The following is a 23945-nucleotide window of genomic DNA, read 5'->3' as shown; positions in this document are numbered from 1 at the left end:
ACATAGACACAGCAGATTCTGAGTGTAGCTCCTATGATCCAATATTCAAATGGAGGAAAATGAAGTAGAGCCTGATTTGAGGCAATAAACTTTGAAAACAACATATTTCGACCGAAACCCTTGTGAAAGTGTTGGAAAGCTGGATGATATGACCCGTTTAATGTATTTTCTTTTCATGCCTCCATTCATTTATTCATGTTTCGTCCTCCTGTGCTGTTTATATACTGCATGTCTAATGGTTTTTCTCTCATGGTGGCCAAATGTGATGACAGCTTGTTGCGCTCATCATGCTTTTGTGTGTTTTTTCCCTGACTGTGCTGCAATGTTTTTGGCAGGTGGCCGCCCGCACCGAGACGGGAGTGAGGCGACGGACACAGGCCATGTCTCGTTCCTGCAGCAAGCGCAAAAGCAGGTTCTCGTCCCTGTGGGGTCTCGACACTACCTCAAAGAAAAAGACTAAAGCCCATCCCACTGTGAGCCAGGTGTGTGACCACCCGCCTGCCATCAAACCCTTATTAGCCTTTCAAGCGTCCAGAAAGTTCTTTGTTTTTGCCCTTTCTTCAATCATCCATCGACAGTTCCTCTGGAGGTGTGACTACTTGACCTTTGTTTGTTGTTTCCTCTCTGCAGGTGTTTGCTGATGGCGAGGAGCTGGTGAAAAAGTCTGCAGATGGCTTATATGCCGATCCCGCAAAGGAAAACACAGTAAGGATGACTCATTCAGTCTGTTTGCATTAATTTGTCAGGAAGCAGTAGGCCAGAGTTGAAAATCATTTTTTTGATCTGTCTTTGAACTCCACTAAATGTTCTCCTTTCTTGTGTCGTGAGTGAACCGCACCACAGATGGCGAGAGCTTCTAACATGACAGCTCGTCAGGCTGATCAGAGGAGCAAATGTGTCTTTCATTCCTGTTTCTTTTTTTTTTCTCATGTGTTTTTAACATTTTTTGTCTTGATAGAAGATTTCTACACTATAAAGGCCGTCCAGTTTATATGATTAGGCCTTTTTCTGAAGGAATATTTAAACCAGTGAAACTGTCCTGTAGCTGTTGCATTGTGCATGTTTTTACAAATTCACTGTGGCTTTGAGGCTCGTGTGATCACAACCAGGTAGCATCACCATAGCCAATGTCTGAGTTGGCTATCAATGCTTTGTTGTGTCCTATTTTGCAATTTGCTTTGTGGTTTGGCGGCCAGATTGGAGCCTCTTGCGTGTCGGTTTTGGCCCACGGGCTTTATATTTGACACACCTGATATGGTCATCGTGCAAATTTTCCCTCAACCTGGTGTGTGTCGAGTTGTGTTTCAGTTCATGACACCATGGTGCACTTACCTGACTGTTGTAGTCGAATCCTGTTTGGGTTCCTACAAACATTCTACACTTTCCCGCGTATAGATTTTTTTTGCTACATTTATCATAATTAAAAGTATATATATATATATATAAGAAGGAGGGATAATTCATTGTGCTGATCAATATCAATAGCATAGATGAAATATAATGGTAAGATAAACTACACAGGTCAACTCCAACAGCCCATCAGTTATAAAATGCAAGATCTATAAAGTGTTTACCGTGCGTATTATAAGTTCGTACTACCTCTGAGACGCCACATAATCAAATTAAGTACAACTCCTCCTACCCTGTTTCGAATTCAGAAGAGAAATGGCTTCAGGGACAAAGGAGCTTTTGTACCTGTTGCCCTCCATATGAAGAAATCTGAGCCGAAAGCCAGAAGGCAAAAACTGGAACTCAGTATGTAAGAGATGGGAGCCGTCAGAAAGGATTACATTAGCCTTCCTGATTGTTTGCCTCCTCTGCGGTTGTGACATATCCGTTTATATGATAAACCACCAGCCCTTTAACTGGTCACAGTGGCATAGGAGTGAGCTGATTGGATTTATTTTTTCAGTATTCTTTCGTTTAAAGAAATGATTCATTTGTACTCCCTCCTCGGGCTGCAGTTGCACAGCTGTTGGATGTCTCTGGATCAAGTCTGCGGTTTGCTCGGGAGCCTTTCTATGTGAACTTTCTATGTGTCGGTCCCATAGAGATCAGCTCCAATTCTCTGGAGCCCCAAGTTGGATAAAGTGGGATAAAAGATGGATTATTAGTCCCACTTGTTGGCACATGGGGTTCATTTTTGCTTTTAAGTTTGTTGAATCTGTGTTTGAATTCTTGTTGGAAAGGTTTAATGCAGGAAAAGCGTCCAGGATAAAAACTGACCAGATCGAGAGTGCAAGTTGTCCTTGTGAAGAAAGCAGCCAAATAGACATTTTCAATTAGTTCATGTCGTATATTTTGTGAAACAATTTATTCCAAGTACCTGAACATTTAGTTGTAAAGTACCTGAAGGAGGTTTTAATCCTCCCTCCAAGTCAATATATTTTGTCTTCCCTATTGATCATTGAGTCTGACCTGTATTTATGTTCATCGATTTCTCCTCTCATTTAGAAAAGTGAGGAGGGAACCGTGAAAAGCCTTCCTCGACCCGGCACAGAGAGCGACATCTGGGTGCCCGACCACCTGACCCCCTCCTGGGTTTGTCTTCCAAATGACCGGCCTGTGCTAACCATCATCCAGCCTGGGGAGTCTGCACTGTGTGTTCTCGAAACCATCTGCAAGGTAACGGTAGCCGGTCGGCTGGCCTCCATTGACACTCTGCGATTTTGCTTAAGCTGAGACGCACCGAGATCCTGGACCGACGTCCTCCCTGTCTTTGTTCATTCTAGGCTCATCAGCTCGATCCCACCAAGCACTATCTGCGATTAAAGTTCCTCATTGAAAACCAAGTGCAATTCTACATTCCGAAACCAGAGGAGGATATATGCGACTTGGTGTGTAAACGCCTGCTTCAACATGATCGTATCCATTCTTCCCAGCTGGATTAAAGGTCAAAAAGTAGATTTAAAGAGCTGTCGGGGGCTGCAGAGAAGCGTGTTTGAGGAATCACAATAGAGAAAACACGACAGCCGTATGAGTACCTCATGTTGAGAATTATAAATAGGCTCTGTATTTTCATCCTAGCTTTTCTAATTATTTTATTTTAACAGTCAGAGCTGCGACTTTTGTGTTTGCATCATGTAATCCTCACACAGCAGACAGTATCCTTCACAAAGAAGAATTAACACTTGCCTTCTACGCTGTCATTAGCCCACCCACCAGACTACGACAAAAGTAGTCTGATGATTATACAATAGGCTCTTTCTTTGTTCTTTGCAGCTTTACAAAGAAATCGAACTCTGCTCAAAAATAACGAAGATCATCCAGTTCGACAGAGATGAATCCTGCATGATTGGTTACGGTGAGACCAATTTTCACTTAAAATGCTGTAATGAAGTCCGAGTCAAGAATCTCTATATGCGATGTCTTTTGAGGATAGTAATTGCTTTTCTCTGGCCTGCTCATGATCTGTATTTTTTTCCACACCATTTCCCCTTTGTGCTGCACAAATCTCTCAGTTGTATTTCATATTGCTCATCTCACTCTCTCTCTCTGCTCCCTTTTCAAGTCTGAATCTTATATTTTCTGCCTCAGGTTTCTCAATTTCAGTGGTTGAAGAAGACGGAATACAGCAGCTCTACATCACTGACGTCAAGGCAGGGGGATTGGCCTTCGCTAAAGGTTTGCTCCTTTCTAAAATACGCTGTATAAGCTATTTATCGGTTATTTTATGTATGTTGTCCCAACATTTTAATCCTGCTCAGGCATATAGTTTCCCTTCAAAATGCATTAGTGCATTATTACTCAACAGGTAGAAGACGTTTTAGCCCTCAGTTTGAAGTAGACCGTTGCAGATGACTGTAATCATCAGCACGGTGCCGCTCACTGGCCTTTTATGAGAGGTGACACGCTGGATGACACTTGGCCACAGCTGCTTCACAATGTTGCCCTGCAATGAAGATGGACTGCAGGGTTAAGTGATGCCAAAGTATCATGCTGGAAATGGTCACGGTGCAGGTGGAGTGCGAGCAGGGATGCGCTGAGGCAGAAACTGAGATATCTGCAGCGTCAGCCAGTGGCCAGGCACAGAGAATGAAGCCTGAATGAGAAAGCATGAATGCCCCTTGCGCTTTGTTTACCTATTTTGGCGACTTTAATTGAGGAATTTTCACAAGTTAACCAGCTCCAAACAAACTGTGAAACTTCACTGAGATATAAAGAAATAGGCATCACAACAAGACGACAGCAAAACCAACAAAAGAAGAGAAAACATAGTGTTATTTTTCTTTCTTTTTTTTTTTAACAGAGTACAGATTGCTCTACTCCCATCACAGTGCCAAACACAGAAAGAAACTCTCTCACACTCCACACCTTTGGAAAGCTCAATATTTTGTTTGATGCAGTGGGTCTAAATACAAAGAGGAAACCCATCCACAGAGAACGAGGACATGCAAAGTCCAGACAGGAAGGCATCAAGCCTGGAACCAAACCCGTGTCTTCTCACTTTGAGCTGAAACCGCAAATCGCTGCAGCTTTTAATGAAAATGTAACCCGTTAATCTGAACGTTCACATTCATTGTACACATTGGTGTGGCTCTCTGAACCAAAGTTAGAAAAACATTTTTACATCAAACTTTAATTTTCGTTTATGCTTACACTAGCTTTGTGCTGAAAAGAATTAGATAGGATGTATTTGGATAATTAGCATAGGTTTACAACTGGAATCAGCCTGTAAAATGTATGAAGAAGTGAAAACAGCAGCAGAAGTTCGTTATAATAAACTAAGACGATGTTTGTTCTTTGTACAATGCTGAATTTTCTATTCAAACTAATTGGACCACACAAATGCAGCAATTGTGCCTGGGTTTCTTTAAAACATAACTACTCTGCCCTCTTTGAGTTACCCATTCAGAGAGTTATTAATTAACATCAAATACATGTTTGTGGGCTGTGAGAGGCAGCAAAAACAGGGAAAACATGCAAATGCCATAGAAAAAAGAGAACAAGTGCCAACCACTGTGCAGCCATTACAGTATTGAGTCATTATTATTTGGCATTATCGGACAATATTCCCATTTTAATATCTCAATCAGGAATCTAATGGGCAGTAAGTTGATCCGTAAAACAAGGCAGATGGTGATCACCCTCTCATATCAGGGTAATTAGAAGACGTCTGTCTGTTGTGTGGAGGTCTGACAGCCAAGTTGAATCACAGCTGATTGTGTCCCTGCTTGCAGGTCTCAATGCTGGAGATGAAATCCTGCAGCTGAACGGAAAAGACTCGTGCAGCCTTAATTTCTCCGACATGAAGGCGGCGTTCTCTCAGGCCTCGCTGGCTCTGATGGTGTACACGCTGCCCTCAGTGGAACGCCGTCAGCTCTGCTACCTGCCGCCTCGCCGCTCCGACGCGGAGGAGGACCTCTACACCGACATCTTCTCCCAGAGTCAAGGTGAGGCTCATTGGAGAATCAAGTCGGGCATGCAAATCCACTACATCTTAACATTATTTTTACATTAATCATGGACGGCTACCTCGGGTAACTTGTGACATTTACAGGCTCAATTAGCAGAGGGCACTGGGAAGGTTAACTTAAAAATGTTCAATTCCCACATGTCAGCTGTGATGTACGGAAACATTACTCACGGCGCGTTCAACTGAAAGACTGGTAGTTCGAGGCCACCCAGGGACGAAGCATGTTCTATTCCCTTATAACCTCAACCGGAATAGCTAAAAGCCGCCACCTCTGAGACTGGATCTGAAAAGGTTTCTTCCTTCTTAAAAACTGGAATTTTTCCTTACCTCACTCACTTGTGCTTTCTCATGTGTTGGCGTTTGTCTTCACAAGGACTGCGTTGTATTTGGCATTATATAAGTACACCATATAAATAAAGTTGAATTGTTGAATTGGCAAACCTGTTTTTTGATTTTACCTTAAAGGGGCACCATGTAAAAGTTCAAGTAGTGCCTCTGTTGTGCATTTGAGGGCAATATTGGGTCAGTTTCAGAATTTTAGCTTTGTTTTGTTTGGTAGGGACAGTATTTATATCTGTTGATCATATAGACTACAGCACTGTGTGGTAGCCAAAAGCTTTAGACCATGGTTGTCAAACATGTTGTAACTGTAAATACAAAACAAAGAAAAAACATGAAACCCTCTATTTTACTTGTTTTACCGATCTGACTCACTCGAGATGAAATTGGACTGTGTGTGGCCACTGACCTAAAATGTGTCTGACACCCCCTGACCGGTATGACATTTTACACCTTGTGATGGAAACTTGTATTGCAAGGCTGGGGCAAGTTGGACATTTTGGTAGATTCATAGGAATAACATCACAAAATGGTCTTTGTAATGATTTTCTTGTTTTGGTTCATTTGGCTGATTACTGTGGGTAATAATTATTTACATTTAGCTGAAAGATGTTGTGTATATTTAAATGAGCAGAAAAGTGACGATATCTTAATGTATTAAGATTAGGAGACTTTGAGTATTGTGTTAAAGTCCCTTGTTTTAAATCTTTTTATAGCAATGACACAAGAGAAAATGAATCCTGTGCATAAACTGTGTTTGTTTCAGAGGAAATCCTGGATGATGGGGTGGGACTGCTGCTGGAGAGCTCAGGAGACAGCCTGGATGACGACTCTGAGATCTTCAGCGAGTTCGACGAGTGCAGAAAGGTAGGAGAAGAATTTCACTTTATTTTCTCACCTTCCTTTTTAACTATCACCACAGAAAAGAAAAAAAATACTGACAGTACATCTCTCACATAATATTGCTGGCTTCTCTACCTCGCTCCCGTCCTTGTCCTTCACAACATCACCTCTCTGCTCTGTTGGATGAAAAAAAAAAAAAAACAGCTCATGAACGTTTTGCTTCTCCACAGTTTGAGTCACCATCTGTTACCAGCTCATTTTATCTGGCTTATGAATGCAGCTCACGCTTCGGCTGTACATCAGGGGGTTAACAACGTCCCGCTCTACACAAATAGGCGCCATGTTTTTGATTTTGTTTATGTTTTGTTTTTTAATCTCCCTTCATGTCTGAATTAATCAGCTTTAGAAAGACACACTGAAACCTCAATACACACATCCGTGAATGCACCAAGAGGGATATTATGCTCGAGAGACTTGAAACGAACCCAACGTACACATCAGTCAAGTGACAGACACGTCCTGGAAATTAGGCTTGGATTGTAGTAGCCTGATTATGCGTGTTAAGATCAGCCAACGAATGCGGGCATGTGTATTTTACTTCATGTGCACACGGAGAATGAAGACAAAAGTATAAAGCTTGAATAGCAATGCTTGTTTATTAGTTTGCAAAGATCAGAATGTATGTTTGATATATTATAGTTAGTTTAGTTTGTGTTGCCACGACGTGGAAAGTGTTGCTGTGTGCAGCTCATCGAATCGCAGGAATGCTCCTTTTTCTGCACCATCACTTCTTGTTCGCTCACTTTTATATGTTCTGCAGTGTGTTTCGTGGGGCTTTGAAGCCCATTTTTTATGAGGCAGTTAATACACACAGCAAGCACATACCCGTTTTTAAAAGTCACTGGACTGGACCGCGGCGTCCAGTCTGGGTTTGGTTTGAAGTTGTCGCCATTTATTGAGCGTGTTTGATAAAACGGGATGTGCTTCTGTCAATGCAAAGCACTTCTTGCTGAAACATGGTGTTTTTGCTTCCACGCCACCTTTTCAGTCTTTGATGCATCTCAGAGTGGAAATGTCAAGATAACACCATTCTACCTCACAATCCTGAGCTCGACATCAAAACTCAACTACTCAGAATGTCAGAAACCATCCACTGATCTGTGTTTCATCACACAAACACATGGGGATCTCAAACAATCTGCAGTTACATGGACCATAAGCAGTCTAGTTAAAGGATTAAAAAAAAATCACATCATGTAAACACTTGATTGGTTGAGGGGAGGAGCCGTAACCTTGTTTATGGTCCCATCAGTCTTCGTAAAGACACATTATCTTCATGCTGCTCTCTTTCCTGATCAGACTCACCAAGGAGAGTGTTTCTTTGTGGTATTTGTGAAAGAATCCCAAAACGGAAAACAATAAGCTTGATTAATCATGCAAACTAATCCATCCTCATTACTGGCAGACCTCCAGGTAAAGTTGGATGTGAGACCATGTGTGCATGTCACAAATGTCAAAGAATTATGGGATTCAATCAGATCATATTGTTGTTAAACCTGCTCATCAGTCTGGTCAGTTTATCCAGGGTTTATGTAAATCGGAGTTGTTAAGTTGGCCGATGTTTCTGAGTAGCGGAGCCAACCAAGAAAAGTTACAGGAAAGGAGTGCATTTAATCTTCTTCCTGTAACTGCCTTCAGAAGGACTTGGCTCCCTCGATGAAACGAAGGCTCTTATGTATTAGACTTTTTACCATTAAATCATTTTCATTGTACAGACAGTAAATTAGGAGTTCACTGGAGGAGCTCCAACTCTTTGTCATTGCTCTTGCCCTTCAAAGTTTGGACTTCTTACAGTACCGGCTTGTTAATTTTATTTTATAAATTTTTTTTTTATCATCTAATGTGAAGCAGTTTCAGATGATTGCCTGCACATGACCAAAACACGATGGAGCGGCTGACTGCACTACTTGAACTCAAACTACTGTGTTGTTTTACTCAATCTGAAAAGTTTTCGTGTCGCGACACCAGAGATCAGCGAAGTATTTGTACCCGAAAAGTGGCCATGTATAGATTTACACCAGCGGCTGATTAACGGCCGAACAACATGGTAACCAGTTTGAGATTAATCTGTGTCTCAACGCTGCTTGACAAGTGAGCCCTTCATGTGAACCGAGACTTCCTCCTGCATCTCCACATTATAGAAGAAGAGAAATACCAGCTGAATGGGAGACGTGCTTCAGGAAAGTGTTTAGAAAGTTTACTTTCTCCTCTTTTAAGTAAATGAGTCATGAGTCATTTATCTTTATTTTTAACCTTGTGAATTTCTCATCTAATTTTGTGCTTTTGAAGGCGAGACAAAAACATTTTTGGCTGCACAGTATAGATTAATGTCCAAAACACTTTATTTAATTTTCCTTTCCTCCATCTCGCGTCTCCTTTTCTTATTTTTGGAGGGATTTTGCTCATCATTCCGAGTTGTTCTCGTACTTTAATACCACTAATTATTAAATTATTATTATTATACGTGTGCTTGAGGAGTTAACAGCCTAGCATTGTTGTGTTATATATTGTCATTGTGATGTCATTATTGTACAAATATAGGCCCTTGCTGGAGGCTTTACGTGAGGATTTCTAGTAAAGAGCTAAATGATTCACCTCCTAAGCCCCGGATTCCCCTCAGTCATTCGACGTGTGATAATATCAGCAGGTGTTTTTCACTTGTCCCTCTCACAATTACAGAGCTATTTTCAGAGCTTGTTACCTGACCGCAGGAGCCGACCACTCAATCTGAGTTATTTCTACTGAACACTTCTTGGCTTGCAAAAAAGAAAAAACATTGCTCACTGTGTTTCCTGTGAAACATCCCAGAGCTCGGTTTTCTTCTCCTTAACCTGCTGCTCCGTGATGAATCTGTGTGTTGACGCCACCTGGCGAGCCTCCCCTCCGCGCACAACGTGACTTCTTATGGCACCACACTGCATTTCTGCAGCTGCTGTGGACGAAAAGTGAAAAATCGGCTGCTGTTCAGGAAATAAAGCAAGTGCATCCCAAACGGTTTCCTGTGCTGCCAAGGAGAAAGTGCAGACCCAGTCTGACTCCTTGACTTGTGCAAATACTGTTTTGCAGTATAACTAAAAGCAGAAGTTTTAAAGATACAAACAAATGGGAACTTGCTCTAAATAGGTGGTTTCACACATAAAGCCACACAAGAGGGTTCAAACCGGTCCAAACCAAACCATCCAGCAAATTGTAAAAACATTTTTTGAAGAAAGCATTTTTTGTTCCTCAAACAAATTCAATAGAAGACACAACACAACGCTGAAGCACAACCTTAGGTATCGACGGCGCTTCCATGAAAGCTATTTAGCTCATCACTTGAAGCTTGTGCTGTCAGGGTGAGTTTGTAAAAACATTCTTCTTGACATTTCACTTTATTTTGCAACAGACAGTTAAGTTAAAATTGCCTTTATTTTGAGATTGGAGTCATTTCTAGTCCTTTTTGTTTTCTTTTGCAAAAATATAGACATTCTCATCACGTATACTCTGCACCACAACAAAGACGAAGCTTCAACGTTTAAATTGAAAGGGTATTATGGAACTATTTTACGGGTCTGGCACGATAAAAAGGAGTTGTACAGTACGTGGCCCCTGAACTAAAATGTGTTTGACACCCACATTCTAGATGGAAGAATATCAGTTGTTTTTTTTCTTTGACGTGCAAATCTGATAACCTCAGAGCAGAAAAAAGCCTTTTTACTTCATGAGCAATTGAATACTTTCACTATATTAATAACCTTGTCAAACACTTGATTGTGTACTTTGAAGCCCTGACAAATGTTTTTGGCAATGCACCAGAAACAAAAAACACTTAATCTCATTTTTTTTTACCTTCCTCCCTCTCTGCACGCCTTTACTTGTTCCACGCAAAACACTGCTTCAGTCCGCAGTCATGTTACACATCGTATTTAACTTTAACTTTTAACTGGGATTTGTTTTCCTGAAACCTCCAACTCTGTGGTATCAAACTTAATTTTTTAGGCACTCAGCTTTTCTTCCATTCGCTACATCGCTGAGTCAAGCAGGAGCGCAGATGAAAACCCTCATTGAAATATTCTCTTAACGGGTTTGAATTGATCAGCAATTTCCCAGCTCCTCTGAGAGCAGAGGCTGTTTCTACTGACCAGATGTCTTTGAAACATGATTGGAAAAAAAGTAAATTATAGATCAGATGCTAACTTGTTGTTTTCTGTTCGACTGATGGACCATCTTTATTCTGATTTGCCGCTTCTGTCATGCTCTCAGTGTGTAAATGGGAGCTTTTTGTTTAAGTATTCTTGAAAAGAAGAATTAAAGTGTGTAAATGGGGATTCGACAGAAAAGAAAGTCAGCGGATTTACTTCCTGGATTCTCCGCAGACATTTAAACCTGTGATAATATCAGCACTTAATTTTAGTTCTGAGCTTGTTGCCTGATCACAGGAGGGAACAGCTCATTAAAACTGGTTTGTTTGTTTTTTTATGAATAGATCTTTTTTTTTTTTTTTGAGGCACATCTAAATGTTGACTGTGGGACGATTCCTGGGATGTTTTCTGTGTGCAGCATCCTCTTAAGCCTGCTCCCTTGCCTCTTCCCCTCTCTCCCCTTTTTCCTGAAATCCTGCATTTGTATTCTGCTGTGGTGTGGCTATCCGAGCCAATCCTGCTCCACCGCAACCTTGAGGAGGAGACTCCAGTCCCTCCTGCTCCTTTGCTCCCTTTCCGTTCGGAAGGATTATCAAGGCTGAATTTTTTTTAAATTTATTTATTATTTTTTTTACAATGCTGCGAGAAGTGTCCAGATCTTCACACTCACACTGTGTGCCCGAGTTCCCCCAGCCAGCAGAGAAGGGAGAGAGAAAATAGCAGAAAATCAGTGACAGAGCTACAGCCGACTGTGAAGGCACAGGAGAAGGCGAGTTGGAAGGCAGTAAGTGCTGGTGGGCGGAGAGGAGGAGGCTGAGCAGCTTCAGTCATCCTTCATCACAAGCACCTTCTCCTATTTTAAAGCGGAGAACACACACACACACACAAAGCGGAGAAATGTGTTGGAGGGACGCTGTGTAGACCTGACTCTTCCCAGAGCTGCTGACTTTCTTCCCACCTGGCTATGTCCGTCCTGAAGTGGAGCAAGCACAGCAAGCGCTCCTCAGACTCCGTCTATGACATGCTTCACCTGGTGAGATTTCTCTCTTTGCTTCATAGCTGTCACTGTGATAGTTACTGTAAGAATAGGGGGGGTGGGGGGTTACCTTTCCCCCTGAGTGTTTGTTTCACGCCTCTTCTCGGCTGCTACTAACAGGAAACTGTGAGTCACCGTTGTGTCGCAGAGTTGCCCCGTAATCACCGGAGCGCTCCACACAGTGCCAAAACAAAGCGATCTGCATCTCTGCAGGTCCGAACCCACTTCGCTCGGACTCTGAGCAACTTTAATTGGAGTTTTTCCTCTCTCGTTACCTCGAGCTGTGATCTCGGGCTGGTGTCATTTCCATTTTTTTTCTTTTTAAGGCTGAACGTGTCGTCTTCTCTTCTTTTCAAAGGGACTTTTTCATCTATATTTCATTCACTGTGGAGAAACGATTGTGTCAGACAGTTCGGTCAATGACTTCCTGTCTGATTTACATAACGTTAATGTTAATTTGAAGGCTTTGATTCCCTGCTCCCTCCCTCTTTCTTCTGTTCTTGCTCTTCTCCCCATCATGTCATGACAGTCCATGTGCCCACACTGTCATGGTGTTAATTAGCCTGCACAGAGAGACGGCGACTGGATCACTAGTCCTTGTTTATTTGCATTTTGTCATGTCGGGTTGGGATGTAAACACTGCATCTCCTCACAACATTAGCACGCTGCAGGGCAGATTATAGACACATTTTACTGAGGGAAGCCTTTGGTTGATGCTAATGAAGCTGCTCTCAATTGAACTCTTTACGCAGATGTAAAGCAGAGAGCCTCCTCTCGCGTTTACTTGCAGCGGATTCACTTCTAAAGAGCTTTCATGGGTAAACAGACCTTCATGAGGCAGTTAATATCAAATGTCTTTACTTGTTTGCATGTGATGTGAACCCTGTTGACATTTTGAATCAACAAGGAGAAACACAATAGTTGTCGGAATTCTCTTTATTGCTCTTCCCCCAACAGATTCACCTGCGTATTAGTGGAAAATGCATGTGCAATGTGTTCGGTCTTCATTTCACCGCCGAGTTCCTCTGTTGATCTGGAAGCCGCCTGATGATTTCGGGAACATTGTCAAGAGACAAATGGGTGCTGTGCCTCACATATGAATGTCTGGTTGATTAGATAACAATGCTGATAACTACAGTGATTTGCGAAGCAGCGGGAGAAAGGCTGTGGCTGTCATTAGATAACGTGCTGTTCTCGCTGCACTCTGCGACCATGTTTCCTCATCACATCCCAGATCACAAGACGTACATCCACAAGAAAATGGTTAAAGGTACTCCATGCATTATATGCCTGTGCAGTAATTTAAAGACACATAAATATGTTGTGATCCTCGAGAGTAATGAAGATTTTTTTTAATTCAAGAATTGTAACATTCCCTCTGCAGTTGTGTGGAGGCTTTATTTCCCAGGAGAGCTTAAATACTGTAGGAGTGACTGGAAGAAAAAAAACTACCGTCTAGACTCTAAATTCCATATATTGCAAAACAAAGACAACTTAAGAGTCTCAGCCTGATCTTCATCAAGCTCTCTCTCACTTTTTGTGCTTCTTTTTCTTTTTAAACTGTAAAGTACTTCGAAATGAAGTCTCTCCACAAACTAAACAACCTCAGAATACACCATCAGTGGTATCAGAACTGTGATTTAGGAATTTATGATTAATATGCAGAGGTTTTATCTATAGATATTTTAACTCTGCGCTTCTATATTTAAATGCTTTTATAATTGCAATAATGTATCTTTTGGTTAAATACATTTGCATATATTAGTAGCCTATTTATGTTTGTGCAACTTAAGGAATTGTGTTCTCTGAGCCCTTTCAGGTGACACTATTATAGCAGTAATAAGACAATCACAATGCCTCATTATGGCTCGATTGTTATTTTTCTCACTTTTAGGTAGCTACTGTAACTTGACTTGTGACATAACAGCATCATTCCAGGTATCGGACACCATCTACTGGGCAGTTCTGGGTCTCAGTGTTGTGTTACAATCCACAACCGAACTGGAAAACTGATTTCTAAAGTGTAAAATAAACATTGAATTTTAAAACCTCATCCTTTTAAAGGTTGTGTTCGACTTCATTGAAATATGTTAGGAAACTTGAAAATGGTAAAGGTTGGGACATACTGCCTTAGCGCCATTTAATAGTGTATTTCATGTTTGCGTTCCATCTGTCCATCCACTCCCCCCCAAAAAATACATGATCACGTTCAAACAAACCTTAATTAAGGATTCGTAAATCATGTTTGTATTTGCATATTAAATGTTTCATTAAATAACTAAAAAGAGTTTCTGATGAGTGGTTTCTGTTGCTTTTTTGGGTTGGTGTAAAGAAAAGTGCTGAAATGTTTCTTGCTGGAGAGGCTGCTACAAATGAAGTATGTATTAGTTGTGTCATGTGGGTAGGTACAGAGTGGGGTCTATTTCGGTCCAAATTGATAGTCTAATCCACATCAGGGTTGGTCGCCACAGCAACACAGCAACGGCCTGTATGTGGACACGCACCGTTATGTGTGTATGTTTTGATTCTGTTAAAGAGATGAATCATTACACCGCTGCTCAGTAGGAGGAAAACACCAGGGGAAAGAGAGATGTGAGTGAAAGAGAGAGAGGCAGAAAAGCCATTGTTATGACAGACTGAAAATAGACCAAAAATTAGTGCAAATGATTTTTTTCAAATGTATTTTTAAGAGTTGCCTCTCTTTCCAAACTCTGCAGTCATGAATCCGTGCACACCAGTAGGTGGGAAAGCAGCATGTTGATATTTGAGGTGCTCATTGATTGAGATTCTAACTTCGGGAGGGAGTTGCGTAACCCCATAGAAGCCAGACACTTATCTGTCTCCTGTCACTTCTGTTCAGAGTACGGAGCAGGTCGCCGCTTTCTGCCGCAGCCTCCATGACATGAACCCCTCGGAGTGCGTGTCCTCTTCGCCCAGCCCGGACTCCCCGTTTCCGCCACCCGCGACTCTCCGGCAGCTTTCTGATGCCGACAAGCTGCGCAAAGTCATCTGTGAACTGGTGGAGACCGAACGCACCTATGTCAAAGTCAGTATTGCTGGTTTTACTTATATGAGGCAGATTGTCTGTCTGTCTGTCTGTCTGTCTGTCTGTCTGTCTGTCTGTCTGTCTGTCTGTCTGTCTGTCTGTCTGTCTGTCTGTCTGTCTGTCTGTCTGTCTGTCTGTCTGTCTGTGTGTGTGTGTGTGTGTGTGTGTGTGTGTGTGTGTGTGTGTGTGTGTGTGTGTGTGTGTGTGTGTGTGTGTGTGTGTGTGTGTGTGTGTGTGTGTGTGTGTGTGTGTGTGTGTGTGTGTGTGTGTGTGTGTGTTTTACCTGTTACACATGAGCGATCCACATTTGTATCTCTGTCCCGGGTGATGTGAGCGGGGACACAGCTGTGCCCTTGTCTGGATATTGCCTAATCTTTTTCTGCCCGGTATAAATATGGCTCAGTGGAATAACTGGGTTACTGATGGAATATAATGCGATATTGCCAAGGCTATCTACCTCATTACTGGGGCCAAAGAAGATACTCATTATAGAAATCACATTGAGCACGATTGATGGTGCACTGTGCCCTTTAAAGAGATGGCCCTTTTTGCAGGACTATTTGTTCTTAATTACCCAAATAGACCTGGGTGCATTTATTTTGGATTTATTTATTTATTTATTTGCTTCAGTGTGTGTGGCGGCAGGACTTGCAACTCAATTGTGAATGCAATAAAGCAAATGGCTGGAAATTAATTTTGAAATAAGTAATAAATCATTTAACTTGGTCATGATAGCCGCACATTGCCGGCAGCGCTCCAATATGTCCAGTGTGTGATTGGATGAGCAGAATGAGGAATGGATTTACTCCGCCCTGCAGTCTATGCAGCAATTTCACCATAAAGGAGGGTGCAATTATGGGTTCAAAGTTGGATGATTTGTGTTTTCAAAATGAAAGATTATGGAGTTTTCTATGGTCACCGATAAGGAGTCACTGGGATTGGTTGATGACAGAGACTTTAGAAAGCCAATGCATATGTGTAACATTAAATATCTTCTTTTATTTTACTGGGTTTGCATTTGATCAATTTCAGGACGATTCAAATCACGTACAGAGTAAATCACTAGCAGCTGCCCCACAGTGTCCCAAGTTTATTAGAAATAATGGAAACCAAACAGTGAATCAGGAAAACAACTAAATGCCAAGAGAATCAATTAAAAGAGATAATCTGTGAAATAACAGGAGTCAATAAATCAAACAACTCTAGTAAACCAATGGGGTAAATCACTGCGAGATCAATGAGCTCGAGTAACTACATTAATAACACATCTGTGTTGTCTTTGTTTCATACTTGCTGCTTATGAATTTAAATGTTATATATGCATGTGCTATGAATAATAATATGTATGTAGTGTACAATTTAAAATCTAGAACATATGACTGAAGATATGTAATAATCACATACGTGTAATGGTTCATTTCTATATGATATAGAAAAGAAGACATACAAAATACATTAAATCCTTAATTTTAGAAAGGAGGTGAAGTTTTGTACTTTCTACACTAATTTCAGACACTGAAGTTTATTTATTTATTTATTTTTATTTTACTAAAATGCGAGATTGTAAAGCTTTGTGCTTATTATTTTACTTTCTATAAAAGATTGATCAAACTCACCCTGAATAGTTCCATTACTTCTTATTGATAATTTGAGATTATGGGTGATGTTTGCCATGCATTCTATTTCCAATATGTGTTATGTATGTTTCAGACAAAACCTATTGAAACATCACTGGTTGTTTGTGCAGTTTGAGCCTCTTTATAGCATGACTGGGTAAATGTCTTTGATTTTCCCTGGTTCATCTTACGTAACTGTTCCTCCTGTCATTTAATTAATTGGGTCTCCATGTGGCTCCCTGCTTAGAAATGCATGCAGAAAGAGGCGAATTATTGTTCCTGCGCCATCAGATTGTCCCTCCACCTGTTTGGCTGCAACAAATGTGCCCACTTTTTGTCAAAAAAAAAAAAAAAAAGAAACAGTGCATCTGTCACGTCCACACAATAACACGCATCTCGCTCTCATCATACAGGATCTCAACTGCCTCATCGGGAGATATTTAACCCCGCTGCAGAAAGAAACCTTCCTCACTCAGGATGAGGTATGTCAGATTTCTGCCCCACATCAGCCTCCAGAGGATTCAGCTTCTAAATGCCAGCAATGTTTTAAGAAAAGTGGGTTATGCAATGGTGTGAAGTGTGGCTGTATGTGTACGAGAGGGGAGGATGATGACAAGAGAGGAGAGGAGGCTTTGAAAGTAAAGAGATGGTTCATATCCACTTGGAATAATGAAATTCATTAGGTTGTATTACAGTGTGTGAGCTTGAATGGCCAAAACTGAAGTATGGTAAAAAGCATAACAGTGAGGAAAAGGGTTTTGACTTTTTTTTTTTTTTTAATTGTCAAATACTTCAGCTGGATGTGCTGTTTGGAAACCTGCCAGAAATGGTGGAGTTCCAAGTGGAGTTTCTCAAGACGCTGGAAGACGGGACCCGACTGGTCCCGGATCTGGAGAAGCTGGAGAGTGTGGATCAGTTTAAGGTACAATTTCTCCTGTGTTTTAAAAAAAAAAAAAAACATCTGTCAACAGTCGTCTAGAGCAGGGGTGCCAAACATATTTCGGTTCAGGGGCCACAAACAGCCCAATTTCATCGAGAGCGAACTGGCAAAAAAGTGCCATAATAGCCTTTAAATTCAAACTTTTTCTTTGCTGTGACGCAGAGTATACGTGATGAAAATGTCTCTATTTTCACAAAACCAAACATTTTGTTTGAAAATACAGTGAAATGTCCTTAAGAAAGAAAAGAAATATGTTAAAATATCATTGTGAAATTCTTGCAGTTTGCTTGCATGTATCGCAGCATGCCGAACTGGAGCCTCTTGTGGGCCGGTTTTGGCCCATGGGCCTCATGTTTAACACCCCTGATCTAAACTAATGAACTCTCTCTAACGGCTGGTTACGTATCTCCTCTTGGCAGAAAATCCTTTTCTCCCTGGGAGGCTCCTTCCTGTACTATGCAGACCGTTTTAAAATCTACAGCGCCTTCTGCGCCAGCCACACCAAAGTCCCGAAGGTCCTCGTAAAGGGTGAGTGGGGCCGAGTGCGTCTGAGTTGTCGGCGAAACCAATTATTTCTAATAATGTGCCAGGTTGCATAACCCATGCACTACGTGGCGCTACGGCAGTAAACAAGTAGCTGGTGGGAGATCCAAGGAAAACAAGGCAGCATGTAGGCTGTGTGGGAAAAAAATGACATATAATCATTCCACTTGAACCATGCACACCCACGTTCAGCTTAACAGAATGGTAATTCTGTTCACACTCAGGCAAATGTGATATGCTTTACCCAAAGACGCTGTAAATCATCCCACCAGGTCTGAGAAGACGACATGGCCCATCAACTTGCAAGATCCACTTCCACTTAACTTGAAAGGCTTCATGAAAGTGCCAAGACTGAAGCCACACAAATGAGAACCTCAGAACAAAAAGCCATGATTTCATTACCATTCAAAGTTTTATATAGTTTATTGAAGATGATTAAAACAAAAAATTGTAATGGAAGTTGACCTAGAAATTAGTTGCCAGGAAAATCCCACTTCCTTCCTTTGGCTCAAGGGAGAGGACGTATTATATCCGCCAACCATCTGCCGTACACCGCGAGACTGCATGAATCTCGCGCCGTGGAGTTATCAGTCGCAGTGTTGTCCATCTGACCCTGCATATTTTCAAGCTGGAGCCTCACAGGGCTCAAGACCGGCAACATTGCATGATTTACAGATAATGCACTGTGCTGAACAAGCTGTTCTCGAGCTTGTACGCCCACTGCCTTTAAAACATGAGAGGATATCATTGTTTGTGGCGTTTACATTGAGTGAGTCAACAACCATAAGGTTTGGTGATGCACTATTAGAATAAAGCAGTTTTTTTTAAAGCAATAAACAGATTGGAATGTTGTTTTTTTTCTTGAAAAGTCAAGCTATTGAAGGAATACACACGAGAACAACAGTGGATTTTTAGAATTCAGTGGTATGTTTGGATTAACCGTTTTTTCTTCTGGCCCTTTCAGCCAAATCTGATCCCAACTTCAAGGCTTTTTTGGACGAGAGGAACCCCAAGCAGCAGCACTCGTCCACCCTGGAGTCGTACCTGATCAAACCCATCCAGAGGGTGCTGAAGTATCCCCTCCTCCTGAAGGAGCTCTACTCGCTCACGGACCCAGACAGCGAGGAACACTACCATCTGGATGGTAAGACAATGAAGTCTTCCCCACTCAGGGGGGGAATGTGAGCACACATTAAAATTAACACAGCTTTGATTTTTTCTTTTTTTTTCTTTCCGTCAGTTGCCATGAAAGCCATGAACAAAGTTGCCAGCCACATAAACGAGATGCAGAAGATCCACGAGGAGTTCGGCGCCGTGTTCGATCAGCTGATCACCGAGCAAAGCAGCGAGAAGAAAGAGGTGTGGTGGAGGGAGCGTCGAATCTGGTCTGCCAGCTGAAAAATCACACGTGGAGTGACTTAAAGGATTATTATTCTGTTTATTTCTGTGGAAAATGACCAGGTTGCCGATCTGTCGATGGGAGACCTGCTCCTCCACAACACCGTGACCTGGATCAACCCGCCTGCCTCTCTAGGAAAATGGAAGAAAGAGCCCCAGATGGCAACATTCGGTCCGTTTAGTATATTGAATTAGTAACATCAAAGAAAATCTTTGGCATTTCTTGTATTCTGTGAATCAGACTCATTTTACTGGCAATAATTATATTGCTGAATTAATTAACCACGATGACACACATGGCGTTCACAGCATGCCCAAATTTCATAAAATGTAATCCTTTCAGCACAATATGGATTTAAATGTTGTTCTCGAGTGATAAATGTGCAGCCGAGTACTGAACTCTGAACGTAAACAATCAACACCAGCTGAGCAGCAAACAATCCAGCACTTTGACCCCGGCCGACGTATGTGAGCGGAGTGCAGCATTTCTGACAACAACGGCTTTTTGTGTTCAAACGTTGGAAAAACAGAAGTAAAAAAAAAGGAACAAAGGATGCAATAAACCAGCACTGTTGCACAATAATCTCATTTTGCACATTCACATGTTTCTATCTTAATTTATTTATCATTTTTGTTCAACTGTTTTGTCTTGATGTCATTAATCCAGTTTAATTTTCCAATGAAAATTGATAGAATTACTTGCTTGCTTTGTCTCGGAATGGCACTTTTGTTCCAACTATTTCAGTATATCGAGGAGATCCTTCTAAGATACTGCAGTTAGCGTCAGCCTTTTACAATCAAGTCAAATCTGAAAACTACCACTCCCATTTACAGTTCTTATAATTCTTTTTTCTTTCTTTCTTAGTGTTCAAAACAGCAGTGGTCTTTGTATGCAAGGAGGGATCCAAGCAGAAAAAGAAAATGGTAAGAAGGAAACCCTCAACAGTTCAAAATGGTAATAAAAACATTAAACTTGTTGCGTCATAAGACTACAAACTAAATTTGGAAATACACCATCTTCACAATATTTTCTGTAAATTACCTGTGAAAACAGTATTTAACCCTTTCATTGAGAAATGGATCATAATTTGGAAACATGCATATCTTGTGCTTTCTTATACCTAACCTAAAAATGGCAAATTGAAGTTAATACTGCAATATAGAAATATTTTAATTTATTTTTGCAGTGCAATATTTCATCCAATGTGTTTTGCCACTTGGCTTTAACGTATTTACATCCGTACATAGAAAGTACTGCCTGCGACAATATATATTTATGAATATGAGAAAATAATATAATTGTCTGGATTGATTTAAAGGGCGGCTCCCATCGGGTCACGGTTTCCTCAGAAGAAAAAGATCCTTTCCGATTCCGCCACATGATCCCAACCGACGCCCTTCAAATCAGATCCATGGCCAATGCTGGTAAATGCTGCTCTTTTGTGTTCCTGCATCCTGAAGTCATCAGTTAATTTCTCCCATTGCTCTCAATCAAACGCGAGTGCCGATTCCGTCCTCAGATGGCGAGGGTTCGTCGGTGTGTGAGATCGTCCACACCAAGTCAGAGTCGGAGGGGAGGCCCGAGAGGACGTTTCACCTGTGCTGTAGGTAAGGAGGTTGAAGTCCCCTTCAGATTGAAGCCCGAGTCTCGTCAGCGATCTCACACGGCGACAGGATGATAACGTGCCGCCTCGATGTCCTCTCAGCTCCCCCGAGAGCAGAAAGGATTTTCTGAAGACGGTCCATTCCATCTTGAGGGAGAAGCACCGCCGGCAGCTTCTGAAAACAGAGAGTTTACCCCTCAACCAGCAGTACGTGCCCTTTGGAGGGAAACGACTCTGCGCCCTAAAGGGAGCCCGGCCTGTCATAAATAGAGCAGGTAAATGCCAGGTTGTGACTGTGTTCACCCTACGACACGTGAGTGTCCCGCTCCCTTCGTAAACAACGCACATGGTTGGATTGATTCAGTCTATTATTGATGGTTTTACAGATTCATACTGGGATAACTGCATCAATTTATGCAGCACTCACCTTTTCTCTTTTTTTAAGCTGCTTTTTAAAAAACAAAAAAAGCTCAAGAAGCAAAGTCCTACTCCTTTTGGTCGCACATGAGCAACACTGCCCCCGAAGATTATTATTGTCAGCTATGGGGCTTTTCTCAAAAAACTATCAGATTCTTTTTTTTTTAATTTCTAGTTTTGCAGGATGACTTTTCCAATCTCGACCACCGTCTATTAATCAGTGGTACAGGAACATTTTCAAGGTTCTGTCAGTGGAGCGGCAAGGAAAAGAGAAACGGTTTGATAAGTTGTGGGCACCACTCCTAAATTGTCTCCCAAATGACCTGACAGGCAAAGGGTGCTTTGACATAAAGTTGCATCCCTGCAAATCTGCAGGGTCTTGAAGGTGCTATTTTCCAGTCCAAACAATACATTGTGTTATATTTTACGATCTTTTTGTTTATTTTTTTCTTCCTTTACCTTGTTTGTATCTGAGTACTTGTCATGTTTGTATTTGCTTCTCTTGTCTGTTTTAAAAAAACGAAAATGAAATGAAATGAAAAAGATTTCTCTGGATTTGTGTTTTCTGCAGCGTCCGCCCCAACCAGGACCCTCGGCAGGAGGAAGCTGGTACGTAACCGCTTCACCATCGACACGGACATCGTGTTCGACGGGGAGCCGGACCAGCAAGACCTGCCGTCTCCACAAGAGCCCGACTCGAAGCGGCCGCAGATGGAGGCCGAGCCGGACGAGCGGCGGGGGCAGTCTGAGCTGTCGGGTGACACAGACCGCTGGGTGGAGGAACAGTTCGACCTGGAGGAGTACGAAGACCCCGAAGAGGTGAAAGAGACGGACATCCTCAGCGACGAAGACGAGGAGTTCTGCCGGACGCCCAGAGCGTCTTCCTCCGAGGCCGGCCTGGAGTCCCCCATCATGGCGCTGTCTCTGGAAGGGGCGGAGACGGAGGAGAGCGACAGCCTCAAGTCGCCGTCAGTCAGCGAGACCCCTGACGAAAGGAAGCTATCCAACACGGGCGCCAACCAGGGAGATCAGAATGAGACGGAGAAAGATGCGGTTTGGGTGCGACGGGAGCAATCAGGTTCAAGCCCAGACGGCGCCACATAAGAGCGGACGACAGAGTCATGTCAGCCCAACGACAGCTTTACACGGGCTCCATAACGACCAGTCATCACCAACAATGCATGAGCATTGATGTATATCGCACAGCTAGTAGAAGATATATCCTTCCTTAACGTACTTATGCTGAATGCTTTTTGTACAGGTTAGCGGAGCAATACAGGAATCCAGAGTGAGGGAGCTTCATCCCAAATCAAATGCTGTTACAAAGGTGTGGAGGAGTGTTGAGCTTTGAGTGAGGAGCTAATGGTACAATCATGGAGTCTAATCAGTTTGCTTTGATTGGCATGGTTTGCACATTTGGGCGGCATACTATAGTCCTGCCTGCTGTTGCCAAATTTGGGTATTGTGAGAACATTAATATTTGTTTTTCGTCTGTGTGACTCAGATATACTATCATAGTTAAGGGCTGTATATTATTTGTCCTTGAATAGAATAATTAATTGCAAAAGGACAGTCTTGTCTTGCATAGTTTACTTGTACATCTTCACATGGATATACAGTGACATGTTTTGGGAACATATTTGCTTAGTGTGTATAACATATGATTTGTATCTCTTGTTTTCACGACTAAAAACATGAATTTTTTTAGTCCGAAAGATATTTTGTTTATTCTCTTATTACACATTTATGTAATAGCTTCCCTGAGCGACAGATGCATGGGGATTTTTTTTTTAATTTGTTTTAATTTAACGTAATCCTGTTTTACTTGAATTTATATTTGCTGTTTCATGTGTCTTTTGTTTACTGTGAAAACATTCTAGATTTACTTTTTCCAGTGTTGCCACTCATTCAGTAACTCTCCACACACAGAGACACACACATATATACACTATATTGTAGATAATTGACACATCAGCTGCAGGTCATTACATTCAGAAACATTGTCCACTGGTAATGGTTATTTTTATTTATTCATTTGTGTAATCATTTGTTGCATTGAACTGCTAAAAAACACCTTTTTTTTCCCACTGAGAAAGTCCAAATTCGCTCAAGCAATCAAGGGGGAAAGACTTGTAGTATGAGTGGAAGAAGTCATACTTGTACACAACTCATTGTGCTACTAAGACTGCATTTTTATTACTGTGTGTATATAGAAAATGTATTGATATCATAATAAATACAGTTGTTTCCTACTTAAAAGTCAAACCCTTGCCTGAAGTGTTTCAGTGGTTGCTTTGGCTTCGACCTGCAGTTTGATTTTTCGCTCCCTGCAGCCCACCACATGCAAAACAACTGTGATGTGAGAAAAAAAACCAAAACAAAACAAAACACAAAGGAAATGTGCTCGGACTTGCCTGACGACGACAGTGCAGCGCAGCTCTTCAGCGTGCCACAAAGAAACTGACAGAGTGGAGAAATCCTTGAAAAGCATTAAGTCACTTTGAGAGTCTGTGCACCGCTGTTGAGTAAATGTTTGAATGAAGGTGAAGGAGTTAAACTCAAACTA

General features: G+C 41.7%; 1 protein-coding gene across 1 annotated transcript in view; it reads left to right on the top strand.

Moving 5' to 3' along the window:
• LOC308143667 (rho guanine nucleotide exchange factor TIAM1-like) overlaps nt 1-23551 on the top strand; it is a 33946-nt gene extending 10395 nt beyond the window's left edge. The window contains exons 7-26 of the mRNA XM_080514549.1: nt 336-482; nt 631-705; nt 2455-2625; nt 2733-2837; nt 3223-3304; nt 3538-3624; nt 5181-5393; nt 6522-6622; nt 14676-14861; nt 16891-16959; nt 17274-17399; nt 17837-17945; nt 18925-19104; nt 19201-19319; nt 19422-19530; nt 20224-20282; nt 20678-20783; nt 20879-20966; nt 21065-21237; nt 21951-23551. Of these exons, the coding sequence (XP_080370675.1) occupies nt 336-482; nt 631-705; nt 2455-2625; nt 2733-2837; nt 3223-3304; nt 3538-3624; nt 5181-5393; nt 6522-6622; nt 14676-14861; nt 16891-16959; nt 17274-17399; nt 17837-17945; nt 18925-19104; nt 19201-19319; nt 19422-19530; nt 20224-20282; nt 20678-20783; nt 20879-20966; nt 21065-21237; nt 21951-22483 (2838 nt within the window). The 3' untranslated portion in view covers nt 22484-23551. The remainder of the gene's footprint in view (nt 1-335; nt 483-630; nt 706-2454; nt 2626-2732; nt 2838-3222; nt 3305-3537; nt 3625-5180; nt 5394-6521; nt 6623-14675; nt 14862-16890; nt 16960-17273; nt 17400-17836; nt 17946-18924; nt 19105-19200; nt 19320-19421; nt 19531-20223; nt 20283-20677; nt 20784-20878; nt 20967-21064; nt 21238-21950) is intronic.
• The last annotated feature ends 394 nt before the right edge of the window (nt 23552-23945 follow it).

The sequence above is a fragment of the Blennius ocellaris genome, assembly GCF_963422515.1.
Source record: "Blennius ocellaris genome assembly, chromosome: 2".
In the NCBI taxonomy this organism is placed as follows: domain Eukaryota; kingdom Metazoa; phylum Chordata; class Actinopteri; order Blenniiformes; family Blenniidae; genus Blennius; species Blennius ocellaris.
The sequence above is the reverse complement of the archived record's forward strand: the minus strand, read 5'-3'. Positions and strand labels throughout refer to the sequence as shown.